The 15,000-nt window shown below is 41.6% G+C and overlaps 1 protein-coding gene across 1 annotated transcript in view; it reads right to left on the bottom strand.

Annotated features, from left to right (window-relative positions):
• The window catches only part of LOC308377431 (plexin-A1-like), a gene marked incomplete at both ends in the record, with an annotated part of 137,351 nt that overhangs the window by 3,897 nt on the left and 118,454 nt on the right, over positions 1–15,000 (bottom strand). The window contains 7 exon segments of the mRNA XM_080854088.1: positions 276–466; positions 2,011–2,107; positions 2,202–2,305; positions 4,936–5,131; positions 5,448–5,594; positions 9,263–9,329; positions 12,226–12,482. Coding sequence (XP_080710214.1) covers positions 276–466; positions 2,011–2,107; positions 2,202–2,305; positions 4,936–5,131; positions 5,448–5,594; positions 9,263–9,329; positions 12,226–12,482 — 1,059 coding nt within the window.

Below are 15,000 nucleotides of genomic sequence, written 5' to 3'. Positions count from 1 at the left end.
GGGAGAGAGAGAAAGAGTGAGAGAGAAAGCGAGCAATGGGCTTTGTCTGTCAGTTATGATACTGAAGCCATGATAACTAAGATAAAGCAAAGCATTGATTCAGAGTACAAATTTACTTTTAAAAGCTTTGCGTTTTTTTTTTTAACTCTCAGGATTTAGTTGGGAGATGTTTTTGTTTTCTATTGTGTGGTGTTATCCACTGAAGAAGCGAGACGATGAAGACAGGAGATAAAAAGATGACGGAGAGTCAGTGCATTCATTAAGTCGGTGCGCACCTTTGTAGCAAGTAGGCGGGTCAGGTAGATCTCGGACACCATCTTGCTCCCGCGGTCGCCCTCCCGCTGGTCTGAGTGGTCGTGGTTCTTGACCAGGTGCCACAGCTTGGTGCCGCTCTCCAGGTCTGGCGTGATCATGGGCGTCCGCGAGCGGAGGCTGTCAGGGCTGCTGGCCGTCCTCAGCATGCTCTCTGAGAAAGTGTGCAAATAACACACACAGAGAGACACACACCCACACACACACACACACAGACAGAGACGCGCACACACACACACACAGACAGAGACACGGGCGCGCACACACACACACACACACACACAAACGCAGAGAAACACACAGACACAGAGACGGAGTGTGAGGACAGACATCATCCTTCAGATCTACACCCTCAGTGTGTCTCTCAAAGGCAACAATGCATGCGCCTCCATTTAAGGTAATTTCTTATCAACTGGAGCGTTTTGGGTGGACACATTCAAAATTCAAATGCTTCCATCAGGGAGTTCAGAAAGCTCAGTATTTAACCGATTCCAAACCACAGTACTCAGACAGAGAACAACAATTACAAACGAGGGAAAGCAAACACAAACAGCAACAAAAAAGCCTACGGGAAATGGTGACAAATTGTAGCTAAGAATGCAAACTAATTGGTGAAGTGGACAACCACTGGCTGAGTCTGAGTGAAGAAGAGTCATTGGGCAATTACACAGCTCCAGCCCATTAGTCCTGCGTCTCATCTTATACTCCCGTCCTCCCTTACAACCCCCCACTGCACTCAAACACACGCTACATGACACAAATTGTACATAATATTCTCCTCTATACTGGAGCAATAAATGACAGTCTGAGAGCCCTCCCCAGAGGCTATGTGAAAGCACTGTTTCATTGTTAATCGGTGAGTGTCAAAAGTCAGAACAGGACACCAAAGAGATGCCAATCTGTTCTTTTGCTCGCTGTGGCACAGAGCCAGCGGGCCCCAGTTTGCGTTTTGCTTTTGGACAAGAACCCAGACAGTTCCACAGAATAACTTCACAGAGTTGTGGCTGAGAGGATTCATAATTGTAGATACCGGGAGTATTTGTCGTGGGGGTATTTGTCGCGGGGCCGTGTAGACAATAATCATGAGTAATTGTTATGACTGAAGGCACACTGCCGTCATGGCAAATGCCAGGTAGGATGAGGCTAGTGAAAAAAAGCCTTGCAGTTCCAATCTTGGTTGCCATGCCAACGAAGGAGCCAATGACAACAATGCAGAGCCTCAAAGAGAGGACACACACTTGGAGCACAATGCTGGACACACAGCGGCTGCACTGCAGATGGATCCACTGGCCACCACAAGGCTACTTCTCATGACTCTGAGTGCCTGTAATTCAATTTCAATCATGTCCCTCCTGTTCTGAGGATGTGTATGCGCCAGTTTGCGCTCTCTTTCTTCCTTTGAGTGTGTACCAACTCTCAGAGACAATGGGACACCGAGAAAGCAACAGAAGCGTTAGCAAATGGCACGAGACGGTGACCTGACATGTTTGAAATGCCTCTGCAACCGACAGGACCAATGTCCCAATAAAAAGGTTTTTGCAATGAAAAAAGCAGGCAATTTTTTACAGAAGTCTGATATTCCCTTCCAATTAGACTTTCATGGACGAATGTATTTCCAAGCTCATTATTGGCTGATAAAGCATAGCCTGAAGGGTTCTTTGACATTATACAGGACAAGTGAAGGACGGACGTACTCACCATATCTACTGAGAGATTTAGTGAACGTTGAGGAATTGGAGATGTTGTAGGCTGAGTTCTGCTTTGGCACGAGGGCAACGGCTGACCCGTCTGTAACCTACAGTTTGATAGATTGGACAAGGTCACTGAGCGATACATACATACATACATACATTTCAACAATAGCAGTAGAGAACGTTTATTTCACGTACCTGATAGTGAGCGAGGGTGTTCAAGCGCTTCCAGTCATTGTCAATCTTTGTGGTGACATCCTCATCTTGGAGAATGATTCGAGCCATCCTGCCCTGACGCCACTCTGCAATGGACCAAAAAATAATATAAGCAAGATTCCAAAACCATTACCTTGCCTCTAAAATGGCTTCTTGCTGAGGTGAGACAGTGGGGCTACAATCTTTTAAAAGGAAAACAACATTTCAGATAATTTAAAACCTACCATACAATTCTTAAAAAAAACCTAGATGTTTTTCACTCTCAGAATAGCATGTGCTTTGACACTTTCAATGAGGCACACATTGACAGTCACACCCACGCTATGCACCCTTTGGCAAAAGCAGAATTATACAACAATAGTTGAATCCATTCTATTCGGTAACACTTTATTTGAAGGGATGTGCACTTTACTGACATGACACCGTCATAACCATGACATGATATCTGTCATGAACATGAAGGAGTCTTTATGAATGTTTATGACTGTTGTCATTAAGTCCATCAGTTTTAATGCAAAGTTGACATTGTTTGGGATGTCTCATGTCAACTTGACATTAACATGACAACATAACCATGTCACAAACATGCCGTATGTGCCCTTATTATAAAACTTCAATTTTTTTTATGGTTTAAATGTGTTTACAGTACTAGTTTAAGAACAACATTGATAACATTGAAAAAACATACAAAGACATGTGTGTTAGTTCATCAGAATTTGTAAATGTGAATTCATATTTGTGTGTAGATATATATATTTCAGTGGCACGTGTGCAGTGTGTCGCTTGTACGATTAAAGTCTGACAATGATATATTATTATTATTATTTCTGTAAGCCAGGTTTCTGCCAATTAGAGGGGAGGTACTGACAGCCAATGATATTACTTTATTTCGTTTTCTATGAGAGTTTTTTATGGAAGAAGAAGAACTGAATAAGATGATGGATGTTTAAGAGAGAAAAGACTGCCTGAAAGACTGAGAAAAGTGGGCCTGCAAATGCTGATGTCTGTGATAACATTGTTCCTCATCACCATAACCTATAATTTCATATAGGCATTTAAGGCAGCACAGCTCTGTTCACTCACTTGTCTGTTTTTTCCCCCTCCTACTCTAGAGCGTCTTCACTGTGGGATGCTGCTGCAGTCTTTTCACTTGATCTACCTGCAGAAACCTTCTGCTAACAGCTGCCCATTCCCAACAAACTATTACGCACAGATTCTACTCTGTTTATTAAAGTTACATACTGTGTGCTGGCCAACTTACTCGTAATAATAAACAAACGCCGTTATTGCCATAGTTTTCTCCTTCATTGCTCTGCATATCCTTATAATAGTAATCTTTTGAGGACACTGTATTCCCAATAAGCGGTTTTACAACCAATAATTTGAATGCTGGCTCTCTCAATTTGTATCCACTATCAATCTTGAAAGCATCATGGAATGTGGTATGCAATATGTATATGCCACATGTATGCTAATATATTTTATCCTGGAAAAATCTTTATGTGTGGAGTTAAGAAGAGTTACGAAAAGTGTACATGTAAGTAAATGTCCTATTCATTTTCAATTTCAAAGTTACAACAGTGACTGAGTAAGCTGATTAACAAGCCTAATATAGGTAGAGAATGTCTGTCCTATATTTGGCGACAGCCATTTAGTTGCAGAACTTGGGTAAATTTGTGGCTTAGTTCTATTGATTTAGATGTGAATCCACCATTTTGTGCTATCCACTAGACAAGTTAAATTGAAGGGCTACTCTGGAATACACTGTGGAGGCTTCTTGAGGAGTCTCCAATATACCTCTGCCCACTTGATAACCTTAAACGACAGGTCATATGTTTTTGGATTCATTTTGGCTCCAAAACGAACAGAATATAAAGGTGAAAGTTGTTTCTTTTAGTTATTTATTTGAATATTTATATTATCCTCTAACAACTATTCTTCATTTTTAAAATAAGTCTGAAATTATGAAATTGTCGATTATCTCAATAATGTATATCTATATTTTTAAACATTTTTTGAGCAAATAGAATAAAGGAAAACAATTTGTTTTGTGTATTGCTTTTGTTATTGCATTTTCCAATATTCACATCACACATGCCAAAATGTTTCATGGTTCATTTATGAAGACGTTACAGCTGCAGTTGAAACTGTTATAACATTCAAGGACATCGATTTGAAATGACAAAATTGTACCACTGTAGTTGAGGTACAGGAATTATGACAGGATGATGATTATCATGACACTGTTATAAAATCATTTGACTCTGCTAACTTAATGTGATCTTTATGACAAGTCCAAATTGTACCACTGTAGTTGAGGTTAAGGAAAATATTCATGTCAAAATGATGGTCTCATGACCGCCAGTGTCTAAACCAACCACATATGATAGTTTAATGTAATGTTGTTAACACATATATAGTTTCATTAGGTTTGATAATAAGGCCTGTTGTGACATGTTCATGTCTTGGTTAGTCATAAGAGAGAGACAAGAGTGACACTGACAGTTTTTGCTGTCTTGGTTAATGTCAAGTTGTCATCACAAAGACATCCCAAACAATGTCAACTCTGCATTACAAATGACATCATTTAGGGAATGACACTTTGTGGCAACAGTCATAAACATTCATAAAGACTCCATGTTCATGAGGTGTGTCATGTAATGATAATAACAGTGTCATGTCAGTCTTATGCACAGCCTTTCAAATAAAGTGTTACCTTTGAGTCTATGCTCCATTTCTGAGCAGGTCTTACCCAGGTCCATGTCCCCAGCCTTAGGCCGCTGGGAGTATGGGCTGCCCTTGTAGGCAGCATCCAGAAGCTTTTCCTTCACCTGGGTGATGGTGTCACAGTTCAGGCACTTCACCATCACATCTGGGGCATTCTCATTCTCCGGGTTCACACAGTGGAGAGTCTGCAGAGGACACACACACAGACAATTATTCTGTCCTTGCTGCCATTTGAATAAATGTTTACACACTCACAGATAAGTGCAGAGTTGCCTTGGGGAAAGTGTACATTATTTCAGTGTACCACACCGTAAAGAAGTGGGAAATACAGATACTCTTACAGAGAGGTATTATGCACATTGGTCTTATATTCTGACCTTTATAAATAAAGTTAGTGGGATGAAACTGGAAGAGTAAGCATAAGGCTGTGTTATAAGGCTGGCCAGTGTTTTGTGGGTGTCTGGGTACATGTTTGTTTGACTGTGTGATGATGGGGCTCACCAAGGTCTTGTAGTCGATCTGCTGGCGGATGAGCTTGTCCTCGCTGAGGGAGTAGCGGGCCTCGCCTGTGATGGCGTCGATGGGGCCCTTCTCCATCTGCTGTTTCATGGCACAGTACAGCATGAACAGGGGCTCCCCAGCACACTCCTGAGAAAAGGATCAAGCGGAAGAGAGAGAGAGAGAGAGAGGAAGAAAGATACAAGTCAATAGAGACAACATTTTGTGCAAGAGCAGCACAGATTGTACCCTTTCCCTCTGATCACACAGGAGTATAAATTGTTGACAACAGAAGTAGTAAAACGACATAGATTCCGTGTTGCCTAATATAACACCATATGGTCATTATATGCACAATTTCATACATAAATCCAATAATAGTACATAAAAAGCACAATATATATGACAAAATGTATACTGCATTTTTCCAGAGACTAAAATTGAGAGGCTCCATGTTAAGTCCGTGCCACCAGTCGGCTTTTATCCACAGCTTGACACCAGAGCCAGGCTCCCTCGCTCACTCCATTTGATGTCCACTGCTTTCAAATAATCACAAGAGCTTGCCAATCAATACAGCCATTACCCTTCCACACAGAGAGATGAAATACACTTGGGAAGACAAACAGTTGAAATGAGGGGGAAAACAGTGGGAAATGGTGGCAGTTGATGGAGAGGCGGGCAGGATGTTAACGATTGGGAGGAAGTGCTTAAAAAGTACTCAGCCTTAGAAAAAGAAACTAGACTGGGGATGAGCTGGGGCAGGTAAGGACAGTAGATGGCAAAGCCAATGAAAGTGAAAAGAGTTATCGGGGGCCAAGCAGTGAAGCTGGGTAGACACCCAATGTGCTTCTACCTTTTCTTACTATTTAGCTTTCCTCTTCTGACATTGGAGTCTACTGTAGCCCCTAGAACTGCATGGTAAAACATTTTTAAACTTGGCACACTTGATATGGAAAAAAATCCCTGATTCTTTTCAAGTTTCATGTCAATGCCTCGAGCACTGTAGCGCCACCAACAGGTCAAGGTTGAAATTGCACGTATATGTGTAACTTTAAAACTGTATGCCCGATTTTTATAAATAATGGATTCCAAGCAGAGTTCATGCACCCTTTAATGTTTCCACCATATTGGATTTCATGTTAAAAACTTCTTCACAAGACACATATTTTGTCCTATTCTCACCAAATTTACCACAGGTGATCCTAAGCCCAACCTTATAAAAGTTATCATATCGATTTTTTGATTTTCAAAAGTGTTGATCCATCACAGCCAATCAAAATCGGTAGCAAGGCTTCCAAACAGGAAGTGAGGTTATATCTCAGCAACAGTTTGATGTAACAAAACCCATAGACATCTATATACAGTATGTCTATGTCAAAACCACACTTACATGGACATGGACTCGAGACCCCATTTTTTTTAATGAAACACAAAAAGAACTGTGTCATTTAACCACTAGGGGGCATTGCAATTAGTAAGTATGTATTTTGGCTTACAACTGAAAAACTAAAAACAATATTTTTCTGCCTTGCAATACAGTGGGAGATCCCAAGGCTGAGACATGGCAACTTGGGGCAGCCGTGGCCTACTGGTTAGGGTTTCAGGCCGGAAACCGTAGGGTGGCCGGTTCGATCCCCGACCAGTAGGAAAAATGTGGGCGGGGGAAGTGGTAGACCACTGCTCTCCCATGCCCACATCCACGGCTGAAGTGCCCTTGAGCAAGGCACCTAACCCCGATCACTGCTCCCCGGGCGCCGCCAATGGCAGCCCACTGCTCCGGGTTAGTGTTACTTCACTTCACTGTGTGTGTGTCACTTCCCTGGATGGGTTAAATGCAGAGGCTAATTTCAGAGTGTGTGTGTCTACACCACCTCTGCCATAGAGAGGACTTTCACTTTCACTTTTTCACTTCAACTTGTCATGTCAGCCGATTTGATGCAGGTTGTTAAATTGTATTTAATCAAATAGTTACTTATTCTTCAAAGGCCACAGATTTTCAACAAATTTGGCACAGATGATGTTAAGACCAAGCCTCACAAAAGTTATCAGATAGATTTTAGATTTTCGAAACCGTTTGTCCGTTACAGCTTATTGAAATGGGCAGTGAAACCTCCGAACGGGAAGTGAGGTCATATCTCAGCGACTGTCTGATGTATTGAAACCATAACTGGTATATGGGCTCAGGACCCCTTCCTGAGGTGGTCAATTTTTCCTAAAAATATTTGATGTGTTGGCCTTTCAAACGTGGTTGTCATGTCTGGTGATATCTTCCATGATCCCAGAGACAGGACTTGACAACCTATCATGGCCCCCTCATCGCTGCTTGCATATTTCTCGTGTTCTGTCTCCAAGAGTTATGGCGTTCAAGCTGTGTGGACTTATGCTAGCTTTTCCTTTGGTTTCCTGAGCCATTACAGCTTTTAAATGCAATTAGTTAGCGCTTCAATTAGAAACATTTCATTCTGATCAGCTGCAGCCAACTTTGGAAGTCATAAGAACATGTTATACTCTCATGTCCTCATCACACTTAAGTGAAATTTGATTTCCACTGGGGAATAGCTTTGTGTAACAGCACATTCCATGATCAAGGTCAAGAGTAATTGAGATCTGGTGGTGGTGCTGGTCTGTGTGTGAGTGTGTGTGTCTATAGAAATGTGGAAATACATTCCTCTGACACCCACACATGAAGGCCGCTCCACTCTTCCTCCCTCCAACACCATATGCTATCAACGTCTCGTTAGCATCTGGGCTAATTAGCCAGACAGCTGCTAACTAGAAACGGAAGGTGCCTACATCACTCTCGGAAGAGACCTTGGTGCAGCACGCCTGTCAGTGAAATTATCCCTAATTTCCCCTTCTCTGCCTTCATCTGGCACACTGTATTGGTCTGGATAAGGAGGAGAAAAAAATGAGGCAACATTGAGAGAATCTGTGTGAGTGTGTCTGAGTGTGTGTGTGTGTGTGTGTGTGTGTGTGTGTGTGTGTGTGTGTGTGTGGCTGTGTGGGTGGGAATGGTGGTGCATCAGGGGATGGGGAGGACGAGATGGGAGCATCGGGGAGAGAAGCCTGAAAACACATTTTCAAAAGAGCTGATGACAGCCAGGCCTAAGATCTTCATTAGAAAAAGCGCACAGAAAAAATACTCCAATGACGGTGAGGTCCTACCACAGCCTCGACTGAACGGGCAGCGACCAGAATGCTAATTCTATCGTCAAAAGCAACCAGAGACTGGATGCATTAGATTTCAGCGCTCACCATCTCCGACACACGCCTACAGCATTGACAGCTTCATCTCAAGATTTCAGGCAACATTTGAAAACCCAGGGGGCCAAAGCCAAAGACCCTCATTTAAAATGCATCATTTTGAGGAGCTTTGAAGACGACTTCAAAAACAGGCTTTTATCACACATATACTTCAGTGTCTGCGATAGTACATCAGCAGGCTATCTGCTTTGCGTAAATGCGAAATGGTTTGTCCGCTGGCTATACAGGCCATTGATGGGAGTGTGAACAGCATCAAGGGGTTGAAAAGAGACTGGTGTTTACTTTATTGCCTCCAAATTTATATTTATCCTCTGACCGCCAGACACCTGCCTTTCAGCAGTAACTAATGCAAATGGGAAGTGTTCTTGCTCCTCTGTCTTTACCGGTGCACAGCCTCTCAGTGTGATTGGTCTGATGAAACCTCAGCACCCACAGAGGAAGGAAAGCAAGGGAAGGAGGGAAGAAGGGCGAGAGAGGGAAAGAGAGAGAGAGATGAGGTGAGACAGCAGTCACTTGTATGGCTCTGATGTGTGAGGTAGGCGGCGGTGGCTTACCTTTAGAAACTTGTACAGCAGAAAGGTGAACCAGTTGGTGAGCATTTTCTCAGCAACAGACTCCGTTCTGAATGAGAAATGAGAAAACAAAGATGCATCAGTCAGGAGTGCTGACTCCCATTCAACATGTATCCTCCACACAGCGGAGGCCATTCTCAAAAGACATATTTCACTTCACAATAATCAAAGACACATGGTTTTCCCTCAACTGATAATGTTAATTGAATCAGCCAGTTGTCATAATTGCTTAGATTTTCTGCTTAGAAGTCTCTGCAGAACTGCTGACCTAACCCTGACTTCTAACCCTGGACAGAAGCCCGTTGAAACTGCATCATTAAAACATCATAGAAATCACTTAGACACATTCTCACTGTGTTTGCTCAAGAAAAGCCACTGATGGCTCGGACCATTGGAGGCGAGTGCTTTGATCTTCTTCTAGCCCTTTATGAGAAGCACTTTACATTATTTAGCCCTGCACTGGCTTCGTTCAGTAACACTTTATTTGGATAGTCCGCCTACAAACATTAACATTACACACCTTCATGTTCTCAGAATAATTGAATTGAATTGAATCCAATGTTATACAAATGTTCAACAATGTATGTACAAATATTCAACAAACAATTAATACAAAAAATAATCAATCATTGTTGAACATTCTAATGCTCAATTAACTTCATTGATGTACATCATACAAATGTCTTAGAAACATTTTTATAGATGTTAAGACATAAGTATGCGTTTAGTTGCATGTTACAAATAAATGCTTTTAAGTGAATATAATTGACTTATTCCATGTAGACTGGTGCATTCATAAACCTTAGCCTTTACCACAGAACTGCAACCACATAGGCTGTCTTTGTTTCAAAGTGTGAAGAGCCTTTGTAATCGTGTGGCCAGCATTAAAGAACAATGTGATTGCCTAGTTTTGTGTAGACTACTAACACAATGTAGATAGATAGAGTTTGTGAGTTTTCTCTGTATAGTTATTTATTTCCTTCCACTGCTTGGGTATGGATCAACTGAAATAGTATGCCTTGGTAAATTTGACAAAAAATGTATTGGATTGTAATTGCAGACTGTAGCCTACCTTTAGCCATAAAACAAGTTTATATTCCAACGCTTTTATGACATTCTACATTCTAAACATGGACTACAGAGGCATGCAAATACAAAGGTCCAGCCTAAAAAGGATCTTATGTTGATGGAAATAAATGGACTACCAGCTAGTCTACACTTGAAAATCTACAGATGGTAATGCAAGTGAGAATCAACATCCATATCTCTATATACAATATGTAGCTGAATTTGTAGACACTCAGCTAGTTTTGTCTTCACTTTGGTAGTCCAGATGAAAATCTACAGATGTTAAATGGATGAGTGTGATTTAACTTCATTACATTTTTGTGGTGGAAATTCTGGGATGAAGGCTAATGTTTATGCATTCTCTACATGGACAAGGCAATATAAGTGTTAAAAATACATGTGTAAAATGAACAAAATGTACTTCAACTCCACAGTTACTTGTGAGAATATTTAGCATCATTCAGAGGAAAAAAAGGAAACATTTACTTAACCAGTGCAAGAACATGCAAGTTAAATCTCACTAATCTTCAATACAGATAAAAGAAATAAAGTACACACATTCATTGAATATTGGTCATGCTGAACATTAGTTGAGCATTAGAATGTTCAACAAAGATTAATTAAATTGTTTACTGTTTATTCAATATTTGTACATGCATTGTTGCAAAGGTTGAGTGAGTCATTCAAATTAAATACATTGATAAAATATGCATATGAGTTGTCACATTTAATCTATATATTATCTGTCAAACATCTACTGACAAAGTAAAACAACTGAATTGTTGTATCCCAACAGCAAGCCAGACTATTACCATTTTTGCTTTTCTTGTCCCTTGGTTGTTTTTTTTTTTTTTTTTTTTACAGTGAGGACCTAAAATAGCTGAAGCATTGTATTGTCTGTACTAGCCTCAGGAAGATCAGCCTGGGCATCTCTGACAGCATCTGATCTGCTATCTCTAAATACCTTAAGAAGCCCAAGTCAAGATAAACTAGTGGAGTATTGATAAAGCTGTAAAAAAAAAAGTAATTTCATAGTATCTGTGAACACAACACAAAGAAATGCCAGCAAGATGTTATCGCATACTTCATCAGAATAGGGAAAAATGAAACCCAAGAGGGAAATATAAGTATTCAGTTTCAGTTTGTAGTCTATTTAAAAACCACAGGCAGGTAGGAGCACTGTCCATTATTTCTTCTTTTTTCTATAAACGGCTTTTTTTAATACGGCATGTTTAAATTGTTCTCAAGCAAAGCTTTGAGAAGTTTATTTTCAGCATTACATTTTCATTTATTAAAATAATATTTTACCTCATTGCAATACTGTGTTGTTTAATCGAATCACCATAATCACTCAGATTCCATACAATAAATAACTTGAGACACTCTCTGCCTCTCACTTAGCGTCTACTTTTACCTCTTCCGGTGTCAGTGAATGTGTGTGTGTGTTTGTGTGTGTTTGTGTGTGTTTGTGTGTGTGTGTTTATGTGTGTTTGTGTGTGTGTGTTTGTGTGTGTGTGTGTGTGTGTGTGTGTGTTATCATAGTTTTACAGAGTGTTCCTGTCTTCTCTCTTCCATTCTAGGTGTTAATGTTCTCTGACAGGGACATGTTGAGGTGGGAGAAGACACACAAACTGTGTAGCAAAATAAATGATTGCCATTATCACTGATGTGTACAGTATCAGTGTGTGTGTGTGTGTGTGTGTGTGTGTGTGTGTATATGTGTGTGTATGTATGTGTGTGTGTGTGTGTGTGTGTGTGTGTGTGTGTGTGTGTGTGTGTGTGTGTGTGTGTGTGTGTGTGTGTGTGTGTGTGTGTGTGTGTGTGTGTGTGTGTGTGTGTGTGTGTGTGTGTGTGTGTGTGTGTGTGTGAAAGCCCACCTTCGCAGCAGCAGCTTGGGGTGGTTCTTGCTCTCCAGGTTCTTGTCGATGAGGTCAGAGAGGAGCTGCTTGAGGACGCCGGTGGCATACTCCATCTCGCCCTGCAGCGCGGTCATGATGAGGGAGGCCACGTTGCCGCGGTCGCGCATGGAGAACGAGCGCTGCGCCTCCAGCGTGCGGATGAAACTCAGCAGGAAGTGCTTCTTGGTCAGGAGCTGGCCGAACAGCGTCAGGGCCTTCTCCACGTTTGCCTGCACCTGTCAGCCACACACAGGGGGACAACTGTCAGGGGGACACCTCAGCAGAGGAGGACACTGTCTGGGGGACACAGAGCTCAGGGACAGAGACAGATGGAGCTGCGTAGAGAGGACTCTGAAAGGCATAGTTGCTTATGTCCCCTGCATAGTAAAAAGGCTCGGTCCAACCATGGGCATAGGACGTTTGTGTGGTAACAAGAACGATAAAAAACATGGATGGTCGTATCAGTTGCTTAAGGCATGAGAGAGTAAGGTTTACACACTACACAACTTACACTGGATGTTAACACACTACACAACTGTGTAGCCACTAGTCAGAGTTTACACACTACACAACTGTGTAGCCAATAGGCAGAGTTTACACACTACACAACTGTGTGGCCACTGGTCAGAGTTACACTAGATGTTTACACACTACACAACTGTGTAGCCACTGGTCAGAGTTACACTAGATGTTTACACATAACTGATGTCTATGGCTCAGGATAATTTTCATATTCAACTCAATTCAATTCAATCAAATTTAATTTATATATTAATACCCTTAGAAGCATAAGGGTAGCACATACAGTATATTAGGGTATATACACTAATTTATTATTTATAGAAGTACAAGAGTTCAAAGTGTTGCTAAGAGAATATTTTAATACAGTAAGATTACAGAAATACATATCTAATGGAATATTTTATGGAAGTGTTGATGACAACATGGACGTGTTTTTTGCAAAAGAGATTTCCTGAGCACAGTGAGCAGATATGATAGTTTTCAAGCCTAACTTAACAAAGACGTCAAACGGAACCTGTGCATTCTATAAGAAACTACAACACTGCCTCAATGTCCAGCCTGCTGAAGGTGGAATGTTTAGAAAAACATTTATACATGTTTTATGAAAACAGTTAATTGTTATTTATTCATATAGCACCAGCAACTATTGAATACGTCTCATGGTGCTTGACAGCCTGAACCCCCTAAACAAGCAGTAAGGTGATAGTGGTAAGGAAAAACTCCCTTTTAACAAGAAAAAGTTTTACAACTACTGGGGTTTTGTTTAGTTTTTGTGTTGTAAATATCACATTTTGTTTCCCCGTGGAGTCTGCGATCGGCTTTTGCTGGGAGTATGGCGGCCGCGGGAAGCATGGATTTTGAAAAATGAACTCGTCGGCACGGGGTTAAGGTTGACTGCAACGCAAGTGTGGAAGACACTAGCTTGGCGATTGGTGAAATAATTGGGCACGGCAACGTGAAGTTGGCTTCACGAATGAATAATGCGGTGGTGCTGTTTCTCAGCACAATTGAGAAGGCTAATGAGGTAATTGAGAGGGGTATAGTACTCAATGATTCCTTCATGCCAGTCCTCCCACTCAGTACCCCTGCCAAGAAAGTAATAATTTCATTCATTCATTTGATGATGATTTTTTCCGTTTGGTTTGAATAAGGTGTAAAATATGAATGAGAGAGTCCGAAGCAGGCAGATCATCCATGCAACATGATAAAACATATTAGCAAACTTGCGGCATGTATACACTGAAGAATACACACAAGATTGATAGTGAATCAAATGGAAAGAGCCAGTATTTAAAGTTTTGGTTGTAGAACAGCTTGGTGGGTATTTAGTAAGCAGTGGGAAAAGTGATGCTAGATTACTACTTTCTCAAGTTATTCCACTTTATTCAAGATAGTTGATTTGCATTAAATCAGACAACTTACTACCAAATAATATGAACAATGAGTTTAACAATGCTAACACATGTATTCCAAGACCACTGTTTGCTCTCTGCCCGTCACAGTCAACATCATAAAGAGATCTTCAGGCCTTGAGATTGCAATGGCTCTGGTATTTTTAAAGCACTAAAGCTCAACCTTGTTTTCTCACGGCTCAGTTCTCGGCCCAGAACCACTTCAGGCCACTTGAATGCTCCATGAATGCACCAGAACCTACAATGGGGCTGAAAGAACATTGCTTCTGGAAGGTCGCACGGAGAGCGCAAGTTGGAAAAGTGAGAAACTGCTTTCAAAAGCGAAGGACCTTGGAAAAACTTTTTTCTTTGACTGACAACACATCCAATCCATAATGCAAACAACCTGAGTGCTGCACACCGCAAAACACTACAGAAAGGAAGAACCCTAGGTAGAGGGAGTGAGAGAAGGGAGGGAGTGAGAGCAAGCGAGAGAGAGGAGCTTGGGCGTTATGAGCTGCATGTGTGAGTGTGTGTGTGTGTGTGTGTGTGTGGGTGTGTGTGGGTGTGTGTGTGTGTGTGTGTGTGTGTGTGTGTGTACGTGTGTGTATGTTTATGTGTGTGTATGGGGTTGGCCTGGAGGGGGCTGGGTGACAGCACAGTGGAGGCTGAGACACGACCTCAGCGTCAGCGGATAGGAGAGTGCAGAGTGCCCGCTTGTTCTGCAGGGTGGCACCTGTCATTTCTAATCAGACACATCCCATGAACCCCTCCAGACCTGACCCATTATCCTCTCTGACACACACCCACACGCACGCACGCACGCACGCACGCACACAAA

The sequence above is a fragment of the Sprattus sprattus genome, assembly GCF_963457725.1.
Source record: "Sprattus sprattus genome assembly, chromosome: 16".
NCBI classification, from domain to species: Eukaryota; Metazoa; Chordata; class Actinopteri; order Clupeiformes; family Clupeidae; genus Sprattus; species Sprattus sprattus.
Note: the sequence above shows the minus strand (reverse complement) of the source record. Positions and strands in the feature narration are given on the sequence as shown.